This window comes from Dermacentor variabilis, chromosome 6, assembly GCF_050947875.1.
Source record: "Dermacentor variabilis isolate Ectoservices chromosome 6, ASM5094787v1, whole genome shotgun sequence".
Lineage (NCBI taxonomy): Eukaryota > Metazoa > Arthropoda > Arachnida > Ixodida > Ixodidae > Dermacentor > Dermacentor variabilis.
In genome coordinates, this window is record NC_134573.1 from 140,284,200 (window position 1) to 140,312,000 (window position 27,801).

Consider the following 27,801-nt stretch of genomic DNA (forward strand, 5'->3'; position numbering starts at 1 on the left):
ATCATTCAAGGACATCTTTATTACATGGGGAAAGGGGAGGTGAAGGCTTTGGTTATCTTCATCATACAATAATGTTTTCGAGACTTCACTGCCATCAGTGTGACAGCCGAAGGCCTTTTGAGCACTTGCCTGCGTCCGCTATTTATCGGCCCAAAAAAGCAGTAGTGGCCCAGGAATTGCTTGAATGCTGAAGCCTCTTTATCATTCTCCGGTTCTGGACCTTTCTGGAAGCGCTGAGGCGTTTTGTGAAGACACTCTGCGACGCACGCAAGAAAAACAAAGTGTGAAAAGTTAGTTACATTAGCATACTTTCTGTGACAGAAAATTGCTCCAACTGCTAAGAGAGAGAGAGACACACACAAGGGCAGGGAGGCTGACCTGACAGACATCCAGCTAGCTACCCTGCTTGGGGGAGAGGGGATGAGGGAATGAAATAAAGAAGAAGGCAAAAGGAGAGAGAGAGAGAGTTCCCTCGTACAGTAGTAGATGCAGGGTGTCTATAAGCATTTTTAGCATCTGTTGAATTAACCCTTTCATGGGATATGGGATGTATGCTTTCCACCATTGCAATAAGCTGACATCTCGCAAAACAGAGGTAAAAGCTGAAGCAAAAAAAAAAAAGAATTTGGTGCTGCCATTTAGTAGAAGTTAGAGTATCTGTTTGCGTATAGATTTTCTGTGCAGTGCAAGCATTTTGCCAGAGATAGAGTGTTAGAGGTACGGGAATGCCCAAAATAATTTTGGAGCAATTTTTGGAGCAGACGAAATTTCATTCTGGAACAAATTCAGATTTCTTTAGCAGTCAGGAGCACGTAAAGTTTTAATTTAGAACATTATTACAGTTAATTTATGGCTATATAGTTACTTTATAGTTAAGTCACGAAGCCTTGCATTCTGCAGCTTTACAGAAGTGTTGAATAGCAGCCCAAAGGCATTTTTTCAAACTACTTTTGCATTAAGTGCTGGTAAAGTGACTGGAGGTGTTTTTCGAACAGAAGTTGTGAAGACACCAGGGTTGGTGAAGCCCACAATGGTTTACTCAGACATTTCTAGGTAATGTGACACGCCAATCAGCTCGAACCAAGATTCTGCACGCAACTAATTTCACTTTACCACCCAACAGACTCAGTGGAAGCAGCTAGACAACTGGACTTCATATTGAGCGATTGGTTGCAAGCTCCCTCAATGAGCTAAAGGGAGCAACATTCTTCCTCTCATGACATTTTCTTTTCCGAGTCCCTTCGCCACTCTCCCTCTCAGTCTGCACTTTTTGATCATGGTGATTTTACTGTGCAGCAATGCAATCGGCACAATATTAGGATTTGTGATCGCCGCGACCGTTGGGCTGTGCAACGCTATCAAGAACAACTGTAATGGTGCCGGTGCGAAGCAATATACCAAGAGAAGAAAAGGTGTGGCCAGCAGCGCACAGATGCTCGGGCATGTTCACACACAAATGGCGCCACCACCAACCATGCGACTCCTTGAATAGGTTTACCGTAGCGTGGTTAAAAGACAGGATGAAAGAAGACACACAAGGACACACAGGGCGCTAACTTCAAACAATGTTTTGCTATCGAAAACCAGGTTGTACCTAAACACTCAGCCATCATGAGTTACAGCCACGTGAACATGTCGAACAATCAAAGCGAAAATTTCATTTAGTGATACCTCAAGGCATGCGAAAAATTTCAGTTCTTTACCAGAGGGGGCCAATGACGGCTTACTCATACAAGATTCTCCGAGGGCAGCAACCTGCTCAGCTTCTCTGATGAGCCTAGCGAGTTTGCGCTTACTTCTACCAGTAATGGTCGTTGAGTGAATGAGAGGGGAGCCCTGATGCTGCTTACAATGAAGTGAGAGAAACCCATCTGGTGCAACTTTGCAGACTTTATTTTCGCGCTCCCGCATTCTATGTCACTCTGCTCCACCAACATTGATGCGCAGATAAGCCTCAGACCTCCTCGCATGTGCTCACTCGCTGGCTCGGCTGACAAGACAAAATAATGTCACTAACGTAAGTTTTATTCACGAAGCTTAATTGGGTGCACCTATTCGCACCTACTGGCAGCCAGAATGCAGAAGTCACTTTTACACGCATTCCGAAAACCAACGACACAACGGCATGCACCGTGGCGGTTATCTTTTGCTGACACCTGCCACGCCCAAAGCTGCCAAAGCTATTCTGGCACAGCGCAGTGCAGTTTTGGCCATATTTCCACTTTTGGCACAATCTGGCGCAGAAATTTGCTCGGGTATCATAATGGTGCAACTGGCACAGTATGTATTCTTACCCCTGCAGCAAGCCTGGTAGTCACAATTTTGCAGCATAAGACAGGTGTGCACCTACTCTGAAAAGGCTTCCTTCCTAATAATGACAATATAACCGGCAGTATACAAAAAAGCAAGTTATTCTGAGATTTTAGCCATGAGCATAAGCGTGAATTCACTGTGCACGCCTGGAAAGTGTCCTTTATATTGAGTCTGAAATTTGTAAGAGGGAATTTTAGCTCAATATATTGTTACGGTGGAAAAAGAGGATAAGGTTGTTGACGGTGAAGACGACGAAGTGGCAACAGCCTCTCGGTATATGTACATTTTGAGAGCTGTTCCTGTTGTTTTTAGACGGTGTCAAGAAAAGGCCTGCTACCCATCCTAAAGTAAGAAAAAAATAGAAAGAGAAAACAAAAAATATTGCCCTCTTTGTGTATCTATTAGGCCGCACGTGGCATATTTTATACCGCTATATTTCGGTAATGTATGTATCTTTAGGAAATTGCTTCTATTGCTTTCAGAAGACACAAAAAAAAGGTCCGGCACTTTCGCTGATGTCAAAAAAGAAAAAAAGAAAGGACAAAGCAATAAAGAAAATTGCTTTGCTTTGTGGTTGTCTATTCTGGGATATGGTGTTTAAAAAATATGAATTTTAAGAACAGACTTCTTCAATTCATATTTGAAAAAAAAATAATAGTAGTTCTTTTTTTTTCTACTATCGAAAATTGGCCTGTGAAAGAGTTAAGAAAATTTATTAGAGCACGTATAGCTTTCTCGCTTGATGATGGATGAGGCCAAGCAAACAGGATAAGGTTCATTAAAGTATGTCAGGCATCCACTACCAGGTTTTCTATGGATAAGAGGAAAGTTGCCGCTATCACAGACTTCACAAGGGCTCTTGATTGTTTTTTTTTTATTATTATACATATTTAGGTTTCTGGGAGGCCGTGAGAACCCTGTAATTATCTAAAGTTAAGAAAGGTTATTGCAGGAAATATCAAAGATGATTTTCAAAGTAAGCGAACAGCTTATGCAGACTGCACAAATCAAATGAACACTTCAGCAACGCAGTCGAACCCGGCTATATCGAACTCGCAAAAAGACCGCCTATCAGTTCAATATAGAGCATAATTCGGCATAAGCTTGCTAAAGAATTGGATGTCATAAAAGCACATACCATTTATAAAATCAATTTATTGATGAAACTAGCTTAGTTTCCCATGAAATAGTCCTGTATTTTCTTCTGCTAGGGCAATTTCGCTGCCTACGATGCAGGCACTTTTCCACATTGCCTATGGAGTCGGAGCAGCTGAGGCCACAGCCTTCCGGATTCACGCAGAAGCCTCGAACTAGTGTGAGTGCACCAATCACCTTGGAGGATGTGGGCAAAGGACCGTTGTTGCTTTCCTCATTGTGCCCACTTTCATTTGTGCTCAGTATGATGTCAGCAACGTAGCCTTCATTTTTGGCCCTCCCATGGTCGCAACACCATCATCTGCACTTACAAACTTGTCGACCATTGATTCGTCGACAGCTTCCGGAAATTCTGACAGCTCGCTCCAAACTTCGGCAACGCCGGCGACGGCTTCGTCACAGTCATCAGAATTTACAGTAATCACCGAGCACGTCTGAAGCAATTTTGGATGAACCACTTGTACATGCCCATGCATAAGTGTCAGGCGCCGCAGGCACTGGGTCGTGAGTTTGGCCATTTTAGCGCTAATCTCCCCCTTATTCTTCAAGATTGTGCTGAGAGTGCTCCTGGGAATCTAGCACACTGCAGGGATATATGACTTCTCACTGTGTTCGACCCAATTTATGATTTCAAGCTTCCTGACGAAAGGCGAATTATGCCGCTTCATCACGACAACATTGCGGGAGAAGGCCCACAAGGCGCAAACACAATGAACCAGAAAAGCAGCGAGACAACTCACACTTGCGCCGTCTTGCACGACAAGGGCACAAGAGCCTCTGATTGGCTGTCTGAGCAAGCGCAGTGGGCGGGCCAGGATCAAAACTTGCAGGGAGGTGTCGATGGCTCGCCTGAGGTAGTGCGGTCACGGTAGGGAGAGCGAGCGTTTGGATGGAGCCGCGCCGCCAGGTTTTCCCACCACCGCGAGGAAAAGCCAACTTCTGGGGGCACTTTTCTGCCGCTTGAAGTTCGATATATCAGGAGTCGCTGCTATTTTTGTTCAATGTAAGCAACATTTTTGCTGTATACACTCGTAACTATGCCGTGTTCAGAAATTGTTCGATATATAGAATAATTTGATGTAAGCGGGTTCGATATAGTCGGGTTCGACTGTACTTCTGAAGTATGCGACTAATGTCTATAACGGTGTTTGATGATGGCAACACAAATTATTGTTGACATGCTTTGGTAGCCAGCAAGACAGATTGACGACAGCACCACAGCAACAATGGAGATGATGATGGCATGACAACAGCATGAGGAAGAATAGTGATGACAGCTTGATGACGATGGCATGACAATAGTTGTGCACCAGCGCTTTCCTTCCTCGCTTTCTCGGTGGAAGCCTGTTACTCCTCCGACCATTCATGCTAAAATCCCGCAGATCTCACATACTGTGGGAGTCATTCCAAACATAGCTGTGGCGAGCTGACAAGATGTGTATCTTGGCAAGAAATGTGCAGTGGACTTCGTCGACAAACGAGACCCGCAACCATCAGCACACACAGTGAATAAACGCGAGCAACAGAGCGCAACCACTGAGCAAAGCATCAAAACCTTCAGACACGACAAAGCTCTTGCAAAACAGCAAGTATGTCTCAAATGGCGTTCAGTATTGAACGCACCCCATAATTCAGCTGTGCAAGAGCATGTACCCTTTGCACTGACCATGAATACAGGCGAAGGAGCCAAAGACTCTCTTTAATATAAAAACAAAACTGTGGAGTACACAACTGTGAGAACCATTAAAATTGAATTAAATGCAATTACCGAGTAAGTGGCTTTATGTTTAATGGCTGATAAGCTGGAGGCTGCACAAAGCTAGCAGCAATCTGCTTGGTAGCTGGTGCAATTACTTGTTTTCAAACTAAGTTTCCATACATAATACATTACTGAAAGCCGCCTTTTGTACATCCTTCGGCATAGTCTGTAATCAGAAATGTGCACATTTCCATTCCCTTAAGATTTCCTTCAAATAGAATAATTTAAGTGCCATTGCACATGGTCCTCCTTGTGTCAAAACAAGCAAGCATTTTACAGCAAACAGTTGTACAGAGATCATGACTTGAAACGTCTCGTGTGCCCTCTCGCCTTTGAGGTTGGACCAGCGTGTTTCCTGCAGGAACGGTCCATCGAGGAGCACATTACATTACTGAATATATTCACTCAAGTAAAGGTCTACAACAGTTTGGGTACGCTTACACATGCCTTGAAGTCGAGGTTTTGACGGAAGCCCGTCTGGTCGGGAGGCATCATGAAGAAGGTGACCGTGAAAGACAAGCTTCCAAAGACTAAGTTTCCTGGCATCGTCTACGGGATTCCATGTGAAGACTGCGACTGCGTATATATCGGCGAGACAGGAAATTTCGAACAGCGGTTGAAGCAGCATATCAACGATGTCAAAAAGAAAAAAGTCGCCTCAAACGCCTTGGCAGAGCATGCAGATGACTTGGGCCACAGGATTGATTGGGATAACGCCAAGATATTAGAAAAAGAGAGAAGTTTGACATCAAGACACCACTTGGAATCCCTCCTAATCCAAATCACAGATAGCACCCTCAACCAGAATGACGGAACCCTCCCCCCCATCTACACGCGCTGCTTACATCATATTTTAAAGCCATATAAACATTGTATCGCACGTCCTTGATTTCATTGTGAACAAGGCTCCCGTCAGGGGAGCCGAAACGTCTTTTCTTGTATTCATTCAGTGGTCGGTGTCCTTCTTTTTACCCTTCTTCATTACACATGCCTTAATCAGATAAGTTATTAATCACCCCAGATTCCCACAGTATGCGTGTTTAAAGACTGTCCGGTACAGATGTACTTTAGTCGTTGCCCATGATTTAGATAGACATGCAAATGATGTGCTAAATGTTGATAAATGCCCCACACCCATCTGCATGAACTGCTATATCAGTCTGCACTCCACAAGCTGCTTAAATTGGAGAGCTTTAGCTTGCTCAGTATTTAGGTAAACACATCGATCTTAGTGAGGTGCGTACCTACATCACGTCGGCCCACTTCAGTCTTATTTTTCTGGCTATGCGTAATCCCTGTAATGCTTTTGTACCGGAAAAGCTAACACTTTTGTCTTTTCTTTGTTCACTAACTTATTTACACATGCATGCCGTGCGCCTCGTGCCTTCTGGTCCTCACCACTGTCATTGTTACTGTCACAGCTGCTCACGCTTAGTTTGGCAGGCCACTGAAATTGGGGCTGCCGAGTAGGGAGTGCGGCACTTACATAAGTGCAGCCCTTACTTGAGTGTATATAGCAGTCACCCCAGAGTTACCCGAGAGCATGCTTAAAGAGATGCTGAATGGGATTTCGTTTACTAAATATTAAAATTTTGAACGCACACTCTCTATGCCCTGTTGTGCAGGTACTACACTTATTTAGATGTGCACTTTTAAAAAAAATACAGGTTTAAAGAAGCGAGTTTGTAGTTGCCATGCTTCAAAAGATGCAAGCATAAAAGTCAGCCATGATACCAGACTTGTGGTTTACTTGGGCTTCACTTCACCACATTATGGTAGCTTAGCTGGCTGGTGTCATGACTAGAGGCCGGATTTTTAGGCATTAGAAAAGCGCGTTTTATTCACCAAACATAGGCAGGTCAAACAACGTTTTAGGCCTCCAACGTCATAAATATAGGCACAATAAATTTTTACATAAATGCAAATAATTTCAAACGAAGACGTGCGCGACTTGTATCTACGACAGGAAAACATGAACTGTTATTGTTTATGAGGTGACAAAGGCGCCAACAGTTGAACATAGCCGTGCAATTGTCCCATAAAGCTGCTGGTATAATGACGATCAATTGCCTTAATTCAACAAGCATACTGTTCATATTCATGTTCAATGGCCACTGTCGCTTACTCGAGCGTCGTATTAGTGAAACAGGCATGAAAAAGAATTTAAACCTAGAAATACTGATTAAGAAAAGCGATATGTCATATCTGCCTGACATAATTAAATTAAGACACAACAAAATGGACAAATAATAAATGCAAGAGAGACGACGATTTATTAAGCAATTAACATGCTCTTACAAGAGGACTGTTTAGGTACAACTCAGGCAATTTTCTCACATACAATGACACCCTCCGAATTGTACAGGCAAGACGTCTGAACACTGCCAAATACAGTTCCACCCCTTTTGAAGTGCACGTTTGAAGAAATCTGTTTGGAGAGCATGCGGAACGTAGTCTAAGAATCGCTGTGAAAGTTGTGGAAAGAATAGCAAACTACCACCATCTACAGATTTATCGGTTCAACATCATGCCTCTTGTAACTGAGAATGAGCTTGTACGTTGAGAAGGAACGCTTGACATCGACAGATGTTATTGGAGCATAGTTGTACTTGGGAACATTCGATGGCTTAACCGAAACTGGGATCCTAGAGTGCTCACCAGCAAGGACTCCTGAAACTTCTTTAAGGACAGAAAATCCCATGTTCTTGTCCAAGACCGATTGTAACTTCGCACGTGCCTTTTCGGCTACTGGTCCTTCAGGAACGGCGGCGATTCTTTGCTGTGCATGGAAAATTAGTGCACTGTTCGTAATTAGAGTTTCTCCCGAACTTTCAAGTTTCTTGATAGTATCTGCGAGGAACATGAAGTTGGTGCACAAGTAGGTGAGGTCTCCTTGGAGGCTTTCCACAGAGAGGACAGCTTGAGCCTTTCTGACTGCAGCACTCTCGTCACCTGAGAAGCTGTTAATCACGACCTTGATGTCCGAAAAGTAGCAGTTGTAATACTCAACAGCTTCTAATCATGTTCCCCAACGTGTGATGATGAGCTCTGGCAGAAGGGGTATGTCCGGCAACTTGACGTCAATGAAGTGCTTCCTCAGTTCTTCACAAACCCGGTGAAGCGCATGAGCTAGGCATGTGACATGCACCATCTTTGGGTAGAAGGTCTTCAGAAGATGAGCTGCCTTGTGCATGTAGGCTACGGCGTCTGTGTAGAGCAACAAAACCTTGGCGTCATCGACTTCTGCAGTGTACAGAACCTTCAGGGATTTATTTACAAAGTATGCTATGGACTCCCCGTTTGTTCTCTCCAAAGGCTTCAAACACACAAGAAAAGCCCTTGTCTTCTTGTGTGCTGCAAGCTTCCCAGCTGGAAAGTGAGCGACAAAGCGCCCCTTGACATCTGTTGTTTCGTCTACAGAAATCCAAATGCAGGAGTCGCTGAGCTCTTCTCTGATTCTTCTTAACGTTTCTTCATACAAAGGCCAGAGGTAGTTCTTCCGCAACGTAAACTCAGACGGCCCGTTGTGGTTGTAATATTTCTGTAGGAATCGTTTCAGTACAGGATTTTCAATCTTGACCCAAGGAACATTTGCAGCCACTAGGGCCTCGCACAAATCAACGTTGAAAGCGTTCGTCCTGTCGTCCTTGAAGGCTATTGTCAAAAACGACTGTTTGGATGTTGAGGGCATGTCGCGCTTAACCTTTGCCAGGTGACCTTCCGTCTTCTCATGCTGCGCCAGATGGTGCTTTTTCTCGCAAGGAATCTGCGCAAATGCGTTACGATTTCTTAAATACAAAGAGTATATTCAATATCATAGCATCGATAGGCATGCTAAAATACTAAGCATGCTGACATGATAGCACAATATAAATAATTACGATAAGCATCAATAAACATTCCAACTTTCACAGCGAAGTGTTCGAACCTAACTGCCGCATCCCATTTGATGGTAGAACTGCATTTCATCAGAGGGCTGCCACGCGCGTCATACGACCACAACGTACTTGAAGTGCAAGAAGAAGCTCAGCTTCCACGGACGTAGTATTAATTTGACTCAGTACGTGCACGGTGTGCGACGTCAATCCGCTAAATTCCACGGTGGCAAGTATTAAAGAATCACGGCAGTAGATAAGGTACCAGAATTCAATCGGGTGCTAACTTGGCATGGCGTACTTCGGTAATTCTTGCTGGCATACACATGTTATTTAGCCGTGCAGCTACTAGGTGGACCTCGTTTTAACCAATGTTTAGAGCACAGCATAAAAACATGCTCCGTACATTATCTTTTTGAAGCATCGTCCTTCAGTATCAACCGATCAATTGGTCGTTCAATCAACAAACGTCTCAATGTTCACTTAACGCAGAACGCAGGGAGGGTACATAGAATTGCGACTCGCTACCACAAGGTTTCTAGCACATTTTGTCCCAATAACCTCAATGGTATTGAATGTTTAGAACTTTATAAACAAAGCTAGTATGCAAAATGAGCAACGTTTGAACAAAAGCAGGCACCCAAAGGAGCACTGTCTGCACTTTTCAAAACAATGCAGGTGCCTCCTTCCTTTTCTTTGCACAAGGGGCAATATAAAAGAAAGGCAACAACAGCGAATCCTGGCCATGATGGTTAGACGCCAACCAACGCGGCGCAATGGACGACTTCGAAGTTCCGGAATCACATGAAACGCTCACAGCACGTAAAAAAAACGTCGGCTCACCTTTTTCCTGCACGGTTCACAGAACACGCTCTCTCCGTTTATTCTGTAACATGGTGAGTCAAGTGTCCACTGTCAAATCAACACACTTCTGGGTGTCTTTCTTTTCGGCATGGCTGAGAAGGGCAGACCGCTAAAAGACCAGAAGGGAGAGATGGCCGAGTCGTAGGGAGCTAACATGCAAGCGCTGTTTTAAACAGAGCTTGCCTGTAGGCTTCCTAGCTGGGTCGAATCGCGTAGAGCCAATTTCTCCCTTGGCGGTGAACACCTTAAAAAGTAAATTACAAACAAAACAAAAGCCACGTGTACATCACATCTTTCTTCTTTTGCTCTTCACACTCCTTTCCTCTGACGGCTTTCCGCGGTTTCGCATTCGTCAACCGCTCGTGCCATGTCAGCGCGGTGGCGTACGCTGGCCGGCGCGTCCCCTTTCAATGCTGCTAGCAGTTGCTTTCCGGGAGTTATTTGAACTAGAGGACTAGGTTGAACATCATAGAGTTCCGAACAGTCAATGTTGCCGGGCAACATGAACAACGGTCTCAAGCTGCACTCAAAAGCAAAACTTGAGGCTAAATAGTGTTTATATAGGCGCCGATTTTGAAAATAGGCATTTATAGGCACTATAAGAACACCACAAAAGCCCTTCTTAACCTTTAATTCATGCTTATATATCAAAGTGGGGCAATAGGAGCGCAAGGATTAAAATAGGCATTTGCCTAAAATCCGGTCTCTAGTCATGACAAGGGTGGACGAAGAGATAACTGGTATGCCCTGCACACAAAACACTTGGCACATGGTTCTTTCCTTGCGCAAACTCTCTTTTCAATTCACACAGGAGGCCAGCATCAGACAAAGAGTGTCGTTTTACGTGTGCCATGAAAGATGCCAGCTCAGAGACTGTTCAATGCACTGCTACAAATGAAGACATACAGTGTCTACTACAGAGATTCCTGCAAGAATCACCGCAGAAAAATATGGCGCTAGCGTTTACGGGAACTCAAAGTATGGCTGTTCAGTCAACACAGGAGTGATGGGCAATACTATAGCACATAAATTTGCCTGATGTGTGCCTTTCAGGCTGCAAATGGTCTTGTGACTATGCAAATTGATCATTTTCAACAAATATTGCATTACATATGTCGCAATCCAAACGATTATGCATTTGTACAGAACCTTACGGCCTTCGTGTGTTTAGAAAAGTATGATTTCTTGGAAATGTAGTTAGATCAAGCACAATAAATAGCCCCTCAAGAACATCTGAAGCTGCCAAACACAGAGATTAGACAAATCTATATACTACTATGCACTATTCACGTGGTAGCCGCATGATTACAGTGCTAGAGTTTCATCTGGTAATTTAGGAAGTGCTGTGCCTTCAAGGGTTTGTGCTTAGGGCTGGTTTATGTTAACAGACCTCTCTTTTTTGCTGGCTTGTCAGAAAACTATTTGCTGTGGTTATGCGTGTTACTGCAAAGTCACGCATTGACCTACACCCACATGCTGAAGCACAGCAAATTGCTAACGACCTCGTGGCTAACTATTTGCTGCGTTTGTCCACGTTGGTGCAAGGCAATGCAAATCCTTGCACTCACAATTCCTGTGCAGGTCTGAAAGGCACTCTTTCCTGTTTCCCAATGACAGGGGAGGTTAGTGCCAATCAGTGCGTGATTTTAACAAGCAACAAGCTTGCGCACAGATTTGCAGGATATTCATCCCACGTATTGTCAGTGCTTGCACATTTATAGACAATGCTTTTCTATGCTCACCCAGGCATTCTTTTGTGTGGAGTGCAACTTTACACCAGGCCTGGCGTGCTCCCAGGCCATGTTGGGATAGCGTGTAGCCAAGGACCGGCCAAGCGCACAGTACTGCCAGCGCTTGATCGACGCGTTTTTGTTCTGGATCAGCTGGTGTTGGCTATATGCGGCAGTGAGGGAAAAGAACAAGATCACCACCAAAATGTTGCCTAAAAAATATCTTGACACATAGTACCTGGCAGTGCTAAACTGAGCTGCCACATTATAATGCTGCAGAAAAATAATTCGACAAGAAATACACCAAGAAAGCTAATGCATTTTGTTGAAAAGAGAGAGAGACGTCTTTAATGGGTGCTGGAGGAAATGTTTGCTTGGCTGTACGCCTAGCATGCTACAGTGAAATCAAAAGTCAAACTGATTCGAACTGACAGATAGCTTGAACTGCTCTATTGGTCTTAGCATAGTCCCATGTGTTTGAATAGAGGAAAATTTCCACAAATTCAAACTCTGAAAATGACGTAACAGTTACTTCAAACAAAATCTCTCACTCCCATGCACTGCTTTTCGGAAAAACTTGAACCAAAGGCGAAGGTTCGATGCGTTGCTAGCTATCGTAATGCTGCATGCCCTAAATATGACGAGGAAAGACACGTGGGAAGCCGAGACCAAGCCATGACAAGCAGAGTAGCGAAAGCTCTCCTTTCCTATCCGGCTTGCTGAATTCACATGACGGGATGGATTGCCTAATCAGTCCACAGATGTGCATGACAAAGTTGAGCCGTGGCGAGTCGTGCCGCAAGTAGCTCGCCAGCAGCTTCCTTTTGGGTGAGGTGAATGGGCAGCACTTAGCGATGTCATGCTCATATGCAGACTGAACCAGCAATCTACCCCGTCGTGTCAATCGGGCCAGCACGTGTTTTATCACATTACTGCACGCTTACCTATGCCCCCCTCCTACACGCGCTCAATCACGTCATCTCCAACATAGGGCATGTGGAAGTACGGTGCGTGACAAGTCATCATCTTCCTCAGCTTTTCCTTGCATATATTTCCTCGCACCCACAGCAAATGGTGAGAGGCACGATCTTATCGCACTATATGGAACCTAGGCTTCTTCCGGCACACATGGTGCTCTGATGGAGAAAAGGTAACACTTTTTAAATGTGAGCCCAATGACGGTTTTGGTCTTGCGCACTGTACCACACAACTGTTCGGGCGCTACCGTATTTACTCGCATAATAATCACACTTTTTTTCACAAAAGAAGATTGACGCAAATTCAGGGGTGCGATCATTACGTGAGGCAAATTTTCGGCGAAAAAAAAATCATCCCGCAGCAAATGCGGGATGACAACACGTCAACAGACATGGGGCTGCCGCTGTAACAGCGCGGGACATCAAAAAAAAATGGCGGCCGGCGGAGCAAGCCAAACGTGGGGTTTTACGAGCCAAAGCCATGATCTGATTATGAGGCACGCCATAGTGGGGGACTCCGAAAATTTGGACCATCTGGGGTCCTTTAATGAGCACCTAAATTTAAGTACAGTGGTGTTTTCGCATTTCGCCCCCATTAAAATGCGGCCGCCGTGGCCGGGATTCAATCAGACATGACAATGATTTCACTATGCACAAAGTGGAAGCGGCACAGCTCCAAGGTCCAAGAATGTGGCGATGTTTGAAGGAACCTGTCACCTTCTTGAGACTAGTTAGCTAAGCTTATTAATTTGTCAATCTCATTAATTAAAAAGGCTGCTTCATTATAATAGCTGCAGCCCTTACAGCCCAGACTGAGCCACAATAAGTGTGCTGGTATGAATCAAGCTGTGTTGAAAGGAGCTCCAGAAAACATTTACTCGATAACACTACGTCGAAATTTGTAATCTTTCGTTTCTTTTCCTCTGTTCCAATGAAGCAGGTGGCAGAGGTATTCCTGATTAATCCACAAACCTAATCCTTTACAACCTAGCAATTGGAACAGTTCTTGATTTCTTAAGCGCTCTTGCGAAAGAGTATGATAGTTGTCTCATTTTATTTTTAATAACAGCCCTCAAAAAGTGCACTTTCGAAGACAAAGCATGCACCTGGTGGCTAGCGGACATGACGCAAACCTTGGCAGACAGCTTCCGAGATTTTCAGCGCACCATATATTATGCACAATTTTGTAGTTTATATCAAGGTTCTCAATGTTCCAGGTTCTGTGTCATTTCCAGCGAGCGGTAATGGCAGCACTGTCTTCAGTTTCGGCATCCAAAACATTCATGTGCGCAAGCTTCTCATGATGTGTCCACTTGCATTTCAAGCCGAAACTGTTTCAAGCCTGCTCTATATTTACATTATACAAAACTAGGCTTTTCGTACAGTTGAAAATTTCATCGTAATTGGCTTTTAAAGAGCCTTAGGAAACAATACCCTCTGCCTTTACCTGAGAACATCAGAGTGCAGCTCTCGGCACACTATGCACCATGCACACAGCTCGACACTGGACAAGAGTTTGAGGCCCCCTGCCCTAATGGCTAGGAAGGCAGCGATCAAAAGCTATTGTTCACTCTTACTCACTTCAGGAACTGGATGATTTCGTCACGCAGTCTGCATGAGAGAGCCCTGTGCTTTTCTACTGTCATCGAGGCACCGTGCAGCAGGGGTTGAACAAGCTGCGAGAACTCTGGGAATAGGCCACACGGAGACCACACCCGGAGGTTCTCCTGTGAAAGAGTGTGAAAACAAAAAAGAATTATTGATGCGAAGGCTAGTCATGCATATTTGAGTAGCATAAACGGAGGCAGAGAAAGCTTTGCCAAAAAAGAGAAAGAAAGAAAGAAAGAAAGTAAGGGACCACCGGACTGAACAGCCACACACTTTCGCGGCTGTTTGGCTTGCCAACAAAATAAAGCAAAACTGTGCGCAACAATTCTCACACTGCCGCTCAGCAAAAGCTGAGCAAGTAGGCGAGCAGTAAAAACATCGCCATGGAAACCAACTTCAGTGAACAACAAGTGCAAGCACATCGACAAAGCCTGCGGACACAGCAGAACGTTTTGCACTAATTCAATTGGGAGCTGATGAAATGATGTAAACTTGAGCAAGCACTTGCCAGAACTTCCGTTTACCTCGCAGTGAGGAGGCCTCTGCATTGGTCGTGTGCATTGCAACTGACTGAGCCGGGCAGAAGTGGTTCGTAGCCATTTTGTCTTTGTTTCTCAGTGCACTTGGAGCAGTGAAGCAGCATTCAGCGCAATGTCTCAAGATCGCCACAACGAATGTAAGCCTTGCATAGGCATCAAAGTGCCGCCAGTTCTTCAACAACCTAAAGTTGCAAACTGTCAGTGCAAGTGCTATCGCGAGCGGCAAGTCACACATTCTATGGGACAAAGTAAGCAGAACAAAAGTAGTGAGTTCTTTCAATAAGTATCTCACGAGTTTATGTTAAATAAATGTTTTCTGTTCCCCTCAATATGCTTAGCCTGCTATATTGCACATGGTGCTGTGCACAATTTTTCCAGTGAAGTAACCTATATTAACAAAGAATTTTGGATGTCCCAACTGCTTCCTTATTGAATGGCCCTTGTCTGTACCTAATAAGTATGAAAGGCGACAGGGATTTAAGAAGCTACAGGGAGGGGAGACCACCTACTGAGTGATATTGTTGGTTCCCTGATGCTTACACAGGAGTAGTATTTCGCTCAGCTGCTCACGACAACAATGTGCAGAAACTGGCCAGTTTATTTTTGCCCACACTCAAAAAGTGTTTCAGGGCCCTTCTAACAACAAGGTAAAGTACCTGGAAGGGAGAACTGTGTTAGCATAAATTACGTGAAAAGTTTAATTACAAGTAGAGAATAAAGGTCGGTGCAAGGACTGACCCTTGTGAAACAATTATATCAACAAGCTCAGCAATTCACCGGAAAGTCTGGAGCGTGACGGTGACAGTGCAAGTCCACTGTTTCTTACAGAGTTAAAGAATTGCTCTTTTACAAGATAAGGTCATCAGAATGATTTACAAATTAAGGAGTAAAACGTGAACAAGGTGAATGCAGGAGCCAACGTTTCGACAAGTGGACTTGTTTTCTTCAAGGCGACGTAGGCTTTCCTCGCCACAGTATATATAGGTGGGGTTCTTCAAAGGGGAGAGGGTGTGAGGCGGGTGGGTGCGGAAACAAGAGATTCACTGCATTCACCTTGTTCACGTTTTACTCCATAGTGTTGAATTTCCATCTCCCGCATTCCCCGTCTTTTACAAATGCAATGGCAGTCTTACTTCATCAGGTCCTGCTATGCATTGGAGTGTAGCGGTACTTGGCATGCAGTCCTCCATAGTGCCTGCAAGCAAAGTAAACAGAACATAGCTGCTTGTGCATTCCTCATGGTGAAGTGCGGTGACACCGTCATTTCAATGCAACTCAACAACAACACTTTCAATTTCAGTCATCTTCTTGGGGAACGTGTGCCCTAGCACATTTTTCAAGCATGCATCTAATTATCGGATTGCGCGTTGCATATAATGAATACTGCTGGAGCACTCTACATGGTGTTGTGCACAGTCACTTGTAGTTGATCAACTACGAAAACAAAAAAAGAGAAAGGTCCCTCTCAAGGATGCAACAGCTTGTTCCGAAGTGGGAGCATGTTATGTCCAATACGTTTCTCAACATAAACATGGACAACTTCAGATACAGACCATGGATTACAACAAAATGCTCTTACACTAATGTACCTCGATTCCCCAAACCAAATAGCTGATTATGGGACCATGCAACACATACAAAGAAGTACCGTAGTTTTTTTTTTTTGTATGTAGCACTTGCGGCAGCTCGTGCTTCATCATGACAAAGTGCACAGACACCTTCATTTCGATGCAGCTCAAGAGCGACATTTTCAGTTTCAGCCACCATCTCATGGCACCTAAAATCCCATAAGTCTCAAACGCCATGCCGCTTATTACAAGACTGCATCACATATGGAGGTGCCATGGAATGGCAAGAAATGGGAAGACCCAAGAGAGGTATGGGAATAAGGTTTACAGTCAGGTTGCCAACCACAATTCTAACACTCTTTTATACAACCTTACTAGTGAGTGGGCAAGATGTTAAGCTTTGGTCGGTACCTTGCACTCTAGGCAAGCTCCACAGGGAACTAAATAACTGAAGGTTAACTGCAGTGTCAGCTAAACAACCTAAAAACCCAGAAAAGATAATAAGAAGTTAAGGATAGACGTATGTTAAGAAAGCAAGATTACCAAGGATGCACCTATTCGCACATTAAGCGTAACTCTAAGGTTCCCCCTGCAGAATATCCTTTGGAGATTATGCCTTCTGTGTAATCTCTACTGGGAAAAAAAGGAAACATAACAATAATAAACAATGCATGCACTGTCGAAGTGTGAAAAGTTTTGACAGTTACTTGAGCATAATGCCATGTGTTTATCAACAGGCATTGGTAGGTAACCAGAACAGTTTTGCAAGAGCTAGTTAAGTGCAGTTCAAATGCAATCTTAAAGCATCTCCTTTATCCAAGCTTGCACATTCAAGTCTAAGGAAGTTCTACACCAAACAAAATATCCATGGGGTCTGCCTGTATCCCCAGAACCACAGTAAAGAATGCACTATTCCAAAGAAGGTCACAGTATGTTAAACAAGCAAGATTACTCAGTGGACACTAATTCATTAGGCGAGACATTAATTTGCAACATTAAAAGACAGGAAGGCAGCTGTGTGGATTAAAGAATGAAAAGGGGCAGCCTATAGTCTATTACAATTAAAAGGGAGAAATAGATTTGGGAAGGCCATGAGATGCATAAGGTGGTCCATTAGAGTTACAGAATGAATGCCTGGAGAAGATAACTACAGTCGAGAACGGCGGAAGATTAAGTGGCATTATGAAATTGGGCGGTTTGCAGGCACATGATAGAATCGGCCAACGTTAGACAGGGTTAATAGGAGATGGCTGGAATAGGCCTTTTTCCTGCAATGTGCAAAATTTAGGCTGATGATAACTTTACCATTATTCACTGAGTCACTTCGACGAACAGGCAATGTGAAGTTCTGGCTGACTTTTGAAGGAACTGCCAGCCGCGGAACGTCTGCTGCATAACAACAAAAGCAAACACTGTTAAATTTTCGGGAGAAGTCTTGATGGTCAGTTGAATGCAGTAATTTCATATGCTCATTTGAAGGTGTAAGCAAGTAAGCAGAACAGCTTCTGTGACAGCCAGTAGAATGGAGTTCCAAACCTTAAAGGCAGCACAAGGCAGAAAAACTTGGGCTATCGAATTATTCTTTTTAGACATGCCCACGCAATTCCAAAGATCAGGTAATGCAGTGATAACTGCAATTAATGAGTTAGACAGCGCGCATGGCAATACTTCCAAGCTAGCCAAGATTTTAGGGTGCCTTCTCCATGGTTAAGCCTTTTATGGCACGGTGAAAAAAGAAAAAAAAATACAGAAAACAATGTAGGAGCATGGCAAATATTACAGCCATAAAGCTACCAAAGTGAATAAAGTCAAAAGACAATGAAGCCAAGGAAAGCAAAGGGGAAATTAGCTGGGGTTGAAATTGAAGTGTAGAAAGTAATGAAGAAAAAGGAAACCGAAAAAAAAGTGGGACAAAAAGATAACATGTCATCAGTGATATCCGAACTCATAACCGCCACATAACACATGTTATTCCGCACGCCTAATAAGCACAGTACATCACAAATGGCTAAGAGCATGCTTTAAGGGAAAGAATTTCTCTTATGTAATTAAAGCCAGAATGAGCAAATTAAGCAAATCCCTACATTTGCGCTGCACTCACCACGGTTCATCACACAAAGCTAAAATATGACTAACATTAACACCAAATTATACTCAAGATAACAACAGCACTGAAGCCTGGAGTAGCTGATACGTGGTTATAATAGATGCAATGATAAGAAAGAAAAAAAAAAGGACATAAAGACAGAATGTACACCACAAGTGCCACTATAGTAATGACCAAATTTCACATGGAGTAAAACATGTAATGAAGTAGAGTGTTCATTACCTTCAATCATATCAGACAGCAAAAGAAAAAGTATGAATAATTAACAATTGTCATAATCTACAGCCAACAATACTGCTGAACATACAGAAAGCATACTTACACATTCAGAAATGAATAAGTGCCTGAATAGTTTTATTGAAGAGTCAAATTAATTTCCTGCCAATAAAGCCAGCAACAGCTAATGCATTTACTGCTCTTCATGTTGATAAAGAAACAGTTTGGCAGTAACTTGGGCCCATAAGATGAGCTCTTATCCTTGAGCAAATATTTAACGATATTCAGAATTAGTTTAACGGTGGTGCAGCAAAATGACTGCATCTACTTAAATGGACACTAAAGACAGAAGGTTTACAGCAAATCAATAAATTGGTCTTCAAATGTGACAAATGCAATCCTCATGCAAGGACCAAGTCCCTTTATGGTACAGGCACTAGATAGAAGTGACAGTACCAATTTAAATACGTGGAACCAGCAGTGGTATATGTCATCCTGACAATGACTTGCCGAGACTAGTCACCGACCGCTAATGAAAACCAAAGTGCACATCGTTTGAACGTGAAAGAAAATAGTTTAACCTATTTTATTCGATTTCTTAGGCTACGTTCAGGATATGTATGCATAGTACAGACATTTCACGAGAAACGCAAGTGTAAACACAAAGAACACAACTATTTCGTTCGGACTGCAGTTGTATGTAGTCTAATGACTGCAGGAGCCACAACAGAGGCAAGCGGCATTTATTGTGAGGCCAGCTACTTATACGAATGATCCAGATAGGACAGTTACAGAATGGCCAATGAGTGCCGCATGATTCAGTTTACCTTTTCCAGTTATTTATTTATTTATTTATTTATTCATTTATTTATTTTACCCTCAGGGCAAAGCATTACAGAGGGGAGTGGGTAATACATAACACTGAAAATACAAGCAACACCAGAGAACAATTACCAAGACATAGATAAGTTAGAATAAGTGATCAACACAATATATCATTCAATAGAAGCGGTAACAGCAGTCCGAAACAATACAGGGTCAGGAATTGTGGCAATTGAGGAAGGAAGGTGGTTCCAGTCATATGACGTGCGAGGAATAAAACAATCCAAGAATGTTTTAGTTTTGCATGTAGAAATGCCTACCTTATGTATGTGATCTGTGCGGCGTGAAACATATGAAGGGCGAAGAAGACCCTCTTAGCCAATGGACTCATGATGAAATATTTTGTGAAAAAGGCACAGGCGTGCAATTTTGCGTCGTGATGCAAGTGAAGTTAGGCCCAGGGTAGTCTTCATAGTGGTTACACTTGATGTACGCCGAAAGTCAGAAAGAATAAACCGCGCTGATTTGTGTTGTAACATCTCCAGTAGGTCGATCAAACTCTTAGCACCAGGGTCCGAGATTGATGAAGCATATTCCAGTTGTGAACGTACGAGTGTGGTATAGAGTAGAAGTTTGATGCTAGTTGGGGCTGCGTGAAAGTTGCGTTTCAGATATCCAAGCATGCGATTAGCCTTGTTAGTGGTGTGCTCACTGTGCGCATGCCAGCTAAGGTTAGACGTAATATGAATTCCGAGGTTCTTGTATCTCGTAACAGGATCAAGTACCACATTATTGAGAGTATATACTCGCAATTCACTATTAACACGAGAGATGCGCATAAGTTTGCACTTTTTAGCATTTAAAGTCGTATTCCAAGTTTTGCACCATGTTGAGATAGCGTTAAGGTGAGACTGAATCATGTGCTTATCACTATCATTTGTTATTTGCCGAAAAAGGACGCAGTCATCGGCGAAAAGATGTACAGAAGAAGAAAGGTTACTGGGTAAGTCGTTGATAAATATAAAAAAAAGCAGGGGCCCCAAGACGGTTATGGGACTTCTGGGATTTTTATTTAGGGCAACAGCTGACCAGCAGAAGCAGTGTGGGCTTTTTAGAGCACCAGCATTACACGAAGTGGTGGTCCTTCTGGTTGTCTCTTACACGTAAGTGCCGCATCAGCACTTATCTCTTTGTTTGTGTAACCTCCCCGACTGTAAAAACACCGCTTGGCCACCTTGTATTCTAATTGGCTGCACGTAACATGCGCAAGGGCACACCAAACGCCAATGTGAACGATCAGCAGCATTTACAATTGTAGCATTACTAACACCCAGTGTCATCAATACTACACGTACATGCCTTGTAAAACCTAGAGACACTGTCTCAACATAAAATTACTGGCCAAGCCCAGCAAAGCAAAGCTTCTGGGATCACCAACATAACGCATAGATCCTGTACTACACCGATGTGTGGGCAACATAGCTCCATTTGTTTTCTCGGGCGAGCTGAACTACAGAAAGGAGATATTGTTTTAAATGGCAAACGTCTCAGTGACTAGGTCATATTGCAGCATAAAACAAATGCCGAAACTTTTCATAGTATGTAAACTGGCATGAGTTCACATTCAGCTCAATCGAGTGCTGAAGACCATCTGCATTTGAGTAGTGTGCAGTCAGGAAAAGACACTTGAGATGAACCCACACAGGCCACGAGCAAACTTGGTGACAAATTATTGAGGACATGACCAGTTCTGCAAATAAACTATATACGGTCGGCGTCTTCTCAAATAGCAACAAAGCACTTCAGTTTTTAACGAGCCCTACCCGCCGTGGCTGCTCAGTGGCTACGGTGTTGGGCTGCTGAGCACGAGGTCGCGGGATCGATTCCCGGCCACAGCGGCCGCATTTCGATGGGGGCGAAATGCGAAAACACCCGTGTACTTAGATTTAGGTGCACGTTAAAGAACCCCAGGTGGTCGAAATTTTCGGAGTCCTCCACTACGGTGTGCCTCATAATCGGAAAGTGGTTTTGGCGCGTAAAACCCCACAATTTTTTTTCTTTATTGAGCCCTCTTGACCATTTAACACTGACCTCTGCAATGCATTATACACATGACAAATTACTGAGTGAACACATTCCAATTTCATAATAAGCGCAGTTACCAAGGCCAGAGACAACAATGTACATAACAGTACTATCAGTGAAGCTGAAACACGAATCTAATGACAGCAACGCAGTGTTCATATACTCTAAGAACACAGGTTTGGTTGGCATCAGTGATCACATTGCACTAGGTGAAGGTGAAGTGTTAAACAGGAGGGAATGTACACGAACTAAATGTAAATAGACACAGACCTGAAGACAGCAAGGGTGGTGGACACACAATCAGTACAAGTGCGTGAAAAGCAGACATTATAAAGACACTAAAGAGAAACATTAAATGAGTTAAGACTGATAAAGCATTCCTCCAAACTTTTTGTAAACTTTGCAGTAAAATGTCGATTAGTACTAGGAGGAAATGAAAGCCAAACTTCAATTACCTGAATTTCATGTTGAAGTCCCAGTGTGGGTACATCAGTGTGATGTGATGGATTTCAAAGTTCTGTCCTGTATTTGGGCCACTGTGGCTCTAAATTTTCATGAAATTTGCTAATTTCAGTCTTTAGCTCCTTTAAGATACACTGTAGTCCATTCTTTAGTGACAAACTAACAGGCTTGAACAGATGCCATAAAAATCCCTGACATCATGGCGAGCTGGGGTAGGAACATTTATCGTTTGGCATTTTTTTTTTCTGGCTCACAAAGCCTCCTCATACAGCAAGGGTAGCTTCTTTTGGTATTTTGGATATGCAATTTGCTAATACAGCTAAACTTGGTTTTCTCTTTAGTGTCCCCTTAACTTATCTAGGTGCAGTATTAAAGCACAGTATACATACATGACTTGCTCTGTTTTTTACACCTTCGTGAGCTTATCTACGTACTGTCCAGAACTAAGTACAATGAAGAAGACCGCTCGAAAGAGGAGCTCTTGGACATAATCAGGAGGTTGGATGCAGTTTCATGCCGTGACCTGAAATAGCATGATAGAGATAGGTTGAAAACACACACACATAAACATAAAGAAGGAATAGGTCCTTCTGAAGGTTATAGTCAATCAGTACAAAAAAGAAAACACTACTTCTACACAAAAAATTTAAGTCACATGATATAATTGTTTCGCTGCTAGCATCTAGCCAGTTTTATGACAAATCTCCTCAAGTACGTAAACATTCCACTGTATCCCACAAGAACAGTTGTGGCCTAAGACCGACAACTATATGGTGGCTTCTAGAAATTCTATGAACTATCTGCATTGCCTGTTGGAATTGCAACACACACATCACTCTAGCCTTTTACGTAACAAATCTGCCACCACAGTCAATGAGTCCCATACTTCATACAATCTTGTAGCTCCGAAAAACTGCATAGAGAAATTCTGCATTATAATGAAGTGTCTTATGAAAAATTTGATAAATCCAACATTAGACATGTGCTTTACAAGTTAAATTTTTCACATGAACTGGACAGTATGAAGGAATAATCACATAGAATGGATGAGAGTCAAGGGGGAACTCAACATAAACCGCAAAAACTGGGACAAGGGCATTAAAGGTTTGACTAGTGCCAGAGACATCTTCTTTTCTTTTACTTTTTAGATTTTCATTTATCCAAGAAATCCACACAAGTTTCTTTTTTACCTTAGTCAAAGACATGAGAATTCAACGCATTCCTCAGTTAAAATGAACTGTGCCCTTACTTTTATTATGACTTGATAACACCTGCATCGCACAAACACTTGCAACATCTTATCACCAGTACTTTAAATCACAGTCAACTTCCATAAACACAACGTTGGTTCATAGCTTGGTCCAAGGTTCACAACCTTAATTCAACCTCAATTTGGTTCACAGTTCAAGTGCATTAAAGTCACAAAGTTTTCTGGAACACTTGAGCATGGTCCAATGAGGCTTGTCACACAAAGCAGTGTCGAAACAACAGAAATACATTGTCTCCTGCAGCCTTCATTTATGGCCAGTACGGCAACAGGCCTTGGAGAAAGCAAGAAATCAGTCATGCTATTAAATCTCAATCCACAACATAGCAGCTCCATCTAAGACCAAAGTTAAGCCTCTTGTTTCTTTACGTCATGCTGCAACATAAAAGAGAAATGCTGCAATCAGTGTGCCAATTTATTGAAACGAGTTGTGCACATACCTTCAGACCATCAGGTACGTGCACAACTATGTGTACATACCTTGTGTATGTGTACAAGGTATGCGTGCCTCTGAATTTGCTTGCAAACAAGGAACAACTTGACACTGCAATAATTATGTTGTATAAAGAATTGCCATGCTGCGCAACACTGGTAAGACAACACATTTACATTAGGCAAAATTAAATAATTTTTTTAATGATGAACCTAGAAAGTATTAGAACAAAGGGAAGCATGAAAAAGATTTGGCTGAAACTACCCCATCTCTGTCGAAAGAGGTGAAATGTCATACAAGCACTATCCAACAAAATTTTCTTCTTGAAGTTTCCATTTATATGCACCCTGCCATGTTCAGCAAGGCCCGAGGTTAAAGGAAACATGTTAATGCGTGGTTTATACTATGGGGTTGCTGCTGTTGCAGGCGCAAGCAACAAAGTGCTACACGTGCAGCTATGTATAAAAGAAACACAGCAAGATGCCTGACAAGTCGCTACCAATTCAGTGCTAAACCACAGTCACACAATCCTCGTGGATACTGACATCTCATTTACAATTTAAAAGGGTAAACTTAAAGAGTGCGGAAGGTGTGCCGGTGCTGTTGAAAGGCAGAGCCCATGTAAACAGATGTGCCTGTAGAACCAACCCTCTGCACCCAACAAGTAAATAAATAAATGTGAAGAAGAATGAAGGAGGAAAACATAAGAGAGAGAAGGGGAAAGGGGGCAAAGTTGGTCACACATGTCCAAAGTTGGCAATGAGCACTATCACATCTTCATGAGATTTCACTTACAGCGAAAGCATTGACCAATGGCTCCATTCCGTGCGACATCCAAGAGGTGCGCATAGATCTCAAATGCAGGGGATACTCGTGTCCCTGAGGTGAACAGGGTGTGCCACAGAGTGCCCCTCACAGCAGGCAAGACTCCCAATGACAAAGCGTCCAGGCGAGAATGGGTTGTACAGCACCCGTGTGTGAGTTGAGCTGAGGATGGGCATCAAGATTTGAAAAAGTCAGCCCGCATCAAGTGGAAAAAAAAGATGGAGGGAGGCAAGTTGCCACCTCAACTCGAGGCTATGCCATCCCGCCGCTTGATACAGTGTCTTGCGGTAAATTTCTTGGTATTGGATGCATGCACAGGGGTTGGTCTGACGAAACACTATGAATACAGCATGATGCCGGACTGCTTCAAGGCTGTATCGGAGGAAAGACTGGTGGGGCTATCAGATCCTGGAGCAATATTCCGGGACCGGGAGCACCAGCGCTGTGTACCATTGGCTAAAGGTTAGGGGGCTCACGTTGCAGCTGGTGCAGACCACGAAGCAAAGAAGGAGACAGGCTCTAGCTGCAGTTATGGAGATGTGTTCATGAAAATTTGAACAATTGCCCTCTATGGCCAGGATTTGTAATTTAAGTACTTCTTGAAGGGTTACCCCCCTAAGGCAGAGATGACTGGCAGAAATAAAAGAAAGGGTACGACGTAAGGGTTTATAATCACGGAAGAACACTTGGATAAGTGGAAGGGAAGGAAGTTATCAAGTGACCAATGGTAGCAGCAGTCAAGATCAGAGTGAAGAGAAATGTGCAAGGAAGGTGTTTGATAATCTAGCGGAGGGTCATATTATCTGCATAAAGAAAGGGTGTGGAACAGAGATTGCTTGGTAAGTCGCTGATCGAAGATGGTGATAACAGTTGTTCCCAGCACGCTACCTCACATGTCAAGGCACACGGTTCTGACACGATGCCACCAAATCTGACACGATGCCACCAAATCCGACACATCGCACTGGCTGTGCCAGTTAATAACTAGACAGCCACTGGAGAAGACTGCCGTCTATACATTGGCACGATGGAGCTTGAGTAGGAGCACAGGGTTCCGGCCGAACGCCTCGGAGAAGCCCACCTGGACCAGTTCATAGGGTATACAAGAAACAAGACGGCCACTCGCAGTGTGCACCGACGAAGCAAAGGCTTCATTGTTCGTTTGGTTGAAAGCCATGTTGGGCTGGTCTAAAAGAAGAGGCGCATTCAAGATGGAGAAGTTCCCTATTAATGACTTGTTCTAATGTGTGACATGCAACAGAGGTAGATGCCACACAGCAGTAGGTACCCGGGGCACCTGAAGGTAGGTGTGGCGACTTGGAGATCGGTGTCACGTGTGACACATTATGGGCCTTAGGTACAAAACCAGTATCAAGGAAAGAAATATTTAAAGACGGACAGCAGGACAAGCAGAGACTATCAGAAGGTGAAGCCCGTCTGGACCTGCGTGCTGGTGAACACAAAAGTGAGAAAGGGCATCACAGAATTTTTCTTTTGTAAGAGAAACAGAACTGAGTGGTGGGGGGGGATCAAACTTTCCGAGTGGATATGTGGAGGAGAATCGGTGTTGGGAGGGACAGGGGAGGAGGACCATGCGGATGCAACAGGTGGTTAGAGAGACAGGCAATGTCCTTCGGTGGCGACACGAATTGGTTGTCAAAGATGAAGCAGGGAATAGGAGTAGCACATTGACGATGGGAGCTAATGTAGTTGCAAAAAAAGTTTGGCTGTGTCTTGGCACGGACAAACATGTGCTCCACATTAGCCCTATGTGCTACATAGGCTGCTTTCTATACGACCTTCTGCAGGCATTTGGCTTCTAAGTAACTTGTATTGCAGTTTTGGAAGTTTGCGTGGCAAAAGAGCCGATGCTTTTGTTTGGTTGTGGCTATAATTTCAGTTGTTATCCATGATGCGCAATACCAAAGCCTTGATCTATGGATGGGGACGCACTGTGCCTCGATTGTGTACACGAAATTGAGATATGGCTCATACTTCTCATCTGGAGAGGGAGTATCAAGCACGATGCACTAAGGTGCATACTGCACAAGGTTCTCAAGGTGGACGTTTTCTGCATGCCCATAGGAATAGATGATCCGAGCCTCCCTCCTCCTGCTTGAAAGTATTGTGTGTCCCTGAATATAGAGGCAATAGATAATTAAATGAAGCGATTTGTTTATTTGCCCTATACGCCACTTTCTAATACTTTCTTTGTTCACAATCACCGGCTTCCTATCTGGTCCAACACGTTGCAGATGGATCTGAAACTGACGCTATAGTCCCGAGTGCAATTAAATGAAGCACAACAGGTCCACCCCAAGGCCATCTACAAATGCAAACAGGTTGAGGGAGAGCTTCAAGATGCAAGCACTGCAGAGAGCTCTCTGTGCAGTTTATTAGGCAGTGTATACTCAATAAGGCGCTGTTTACATTCCCTTACATATGTCACCACAATTCCAGGATGCATTATTTTTTAGACAAGTGCAATCTTTGCTGGTCACCTATGGGCATGCAATATAGAACGTACACACAGTCCCAAGCGACAGCTATACACTCGGACAGTTGTTTCAGCGCTTATTGTAGCTCTATATGTTATTCGCCTTGTAAATAACTTGCACAATGAAGATATTAAACAAAAGATATCGTTGTGCGTCTGAAAAAGAAAGGAACAATCCTCCTCACACAAAGGCCGTAAAGAAACAATCACTCGCAGCTAACCAAAAACCTAAAGGATCAGACGAAGAGGCCTTAAAATTATTGGTTAGAACAATCGGCGAAAGGACGAAACGAGACCAAACACCGAGTGTACTAGCGGCATTAAGTCACCGGCAACCTTCAGCTCTTGCAGTGCGGTTTCCGTACATTACCTGTCATCGTGGCGGGTATATTACAGATGTTAAAGCTTCTCACTACAACGGGCACAAACACATTCGCAACAATATTCCAGGCAACAAGTGAGTCAAGCCAGCTGGTTTTGGTCAAGCGCGCGATCCTTGCGTTTCCCGCATTTTCGCTGGGCATTAAGGCTAACTGTGACAAAGCAAGGTCCAAATAGACGACCAGTGATAAAAGTGGCACATTGAACAACCTGTATACGGAACACACGGCAGCCACGACAAATTGATGTTATGAGAACGCACTCGAAAATTAGTTTGTATTGACCTCCTTCGCTTGACGCACGCGCATGTGCATATGC

General features: G+C 43.5%; 1 protein-coding gene across 1 annotated transcript; it reads right to left on the reverse strand.

Annotated features, from left to right (window-relative positions):
* On the reverse strand, positions 1–27,801 carry LOC142585329 (uncharacterized). The gene is made up of 7 exons (XM_075696016.1): positions 27,746–27,801; positions 22,515–22,603; positions 17,694–17,777; positions 15,954–16,015; positions 14,255–14,400; positions 11,709–11,859; positions 1–256 (listed from the first exon to the last, which is right to left on the reverse strand). The coding sequence occupies exons 2-7, from the start codon at positions 22,567–22,569 to the stop codon at positions 143–145; spliced, it is 612 nt and encodes a 203-aa protein (XP_075552131.1). The 5' UTR covers positions 22,570–22,603; positions 27,746–27,801; the 3' UTR covers positions 1–142.

What these genes read in the sequence shown, in the direction of transcription:
- LOC142585329 (XM_075696016.1), bottom strand. Translation starts at nt 22,569, where the DNA reads ATGTCCAAGAGCTCCTCTTTCGAGCGGTCTTCTTCATTGTACTTAGTT. An exon ending in AAGTGACTCAGTGAATAATG is followed by an intron (nt 16,016 to 17,693) that starts GTAAAGTTATCA and finishes CTTTGCTTGCAG; the next exon opens with GCACTATGGAGGACTGCATG. An exon ending in GCATAGCAGGACCTGATGAA is followed by an intron (nt 14,401 to 15,953) that starts GTAAGACTGCCA and finishes ACTCTTTCACAG; the next exon opens with GAGAACCTCCGGGTGTGGTC.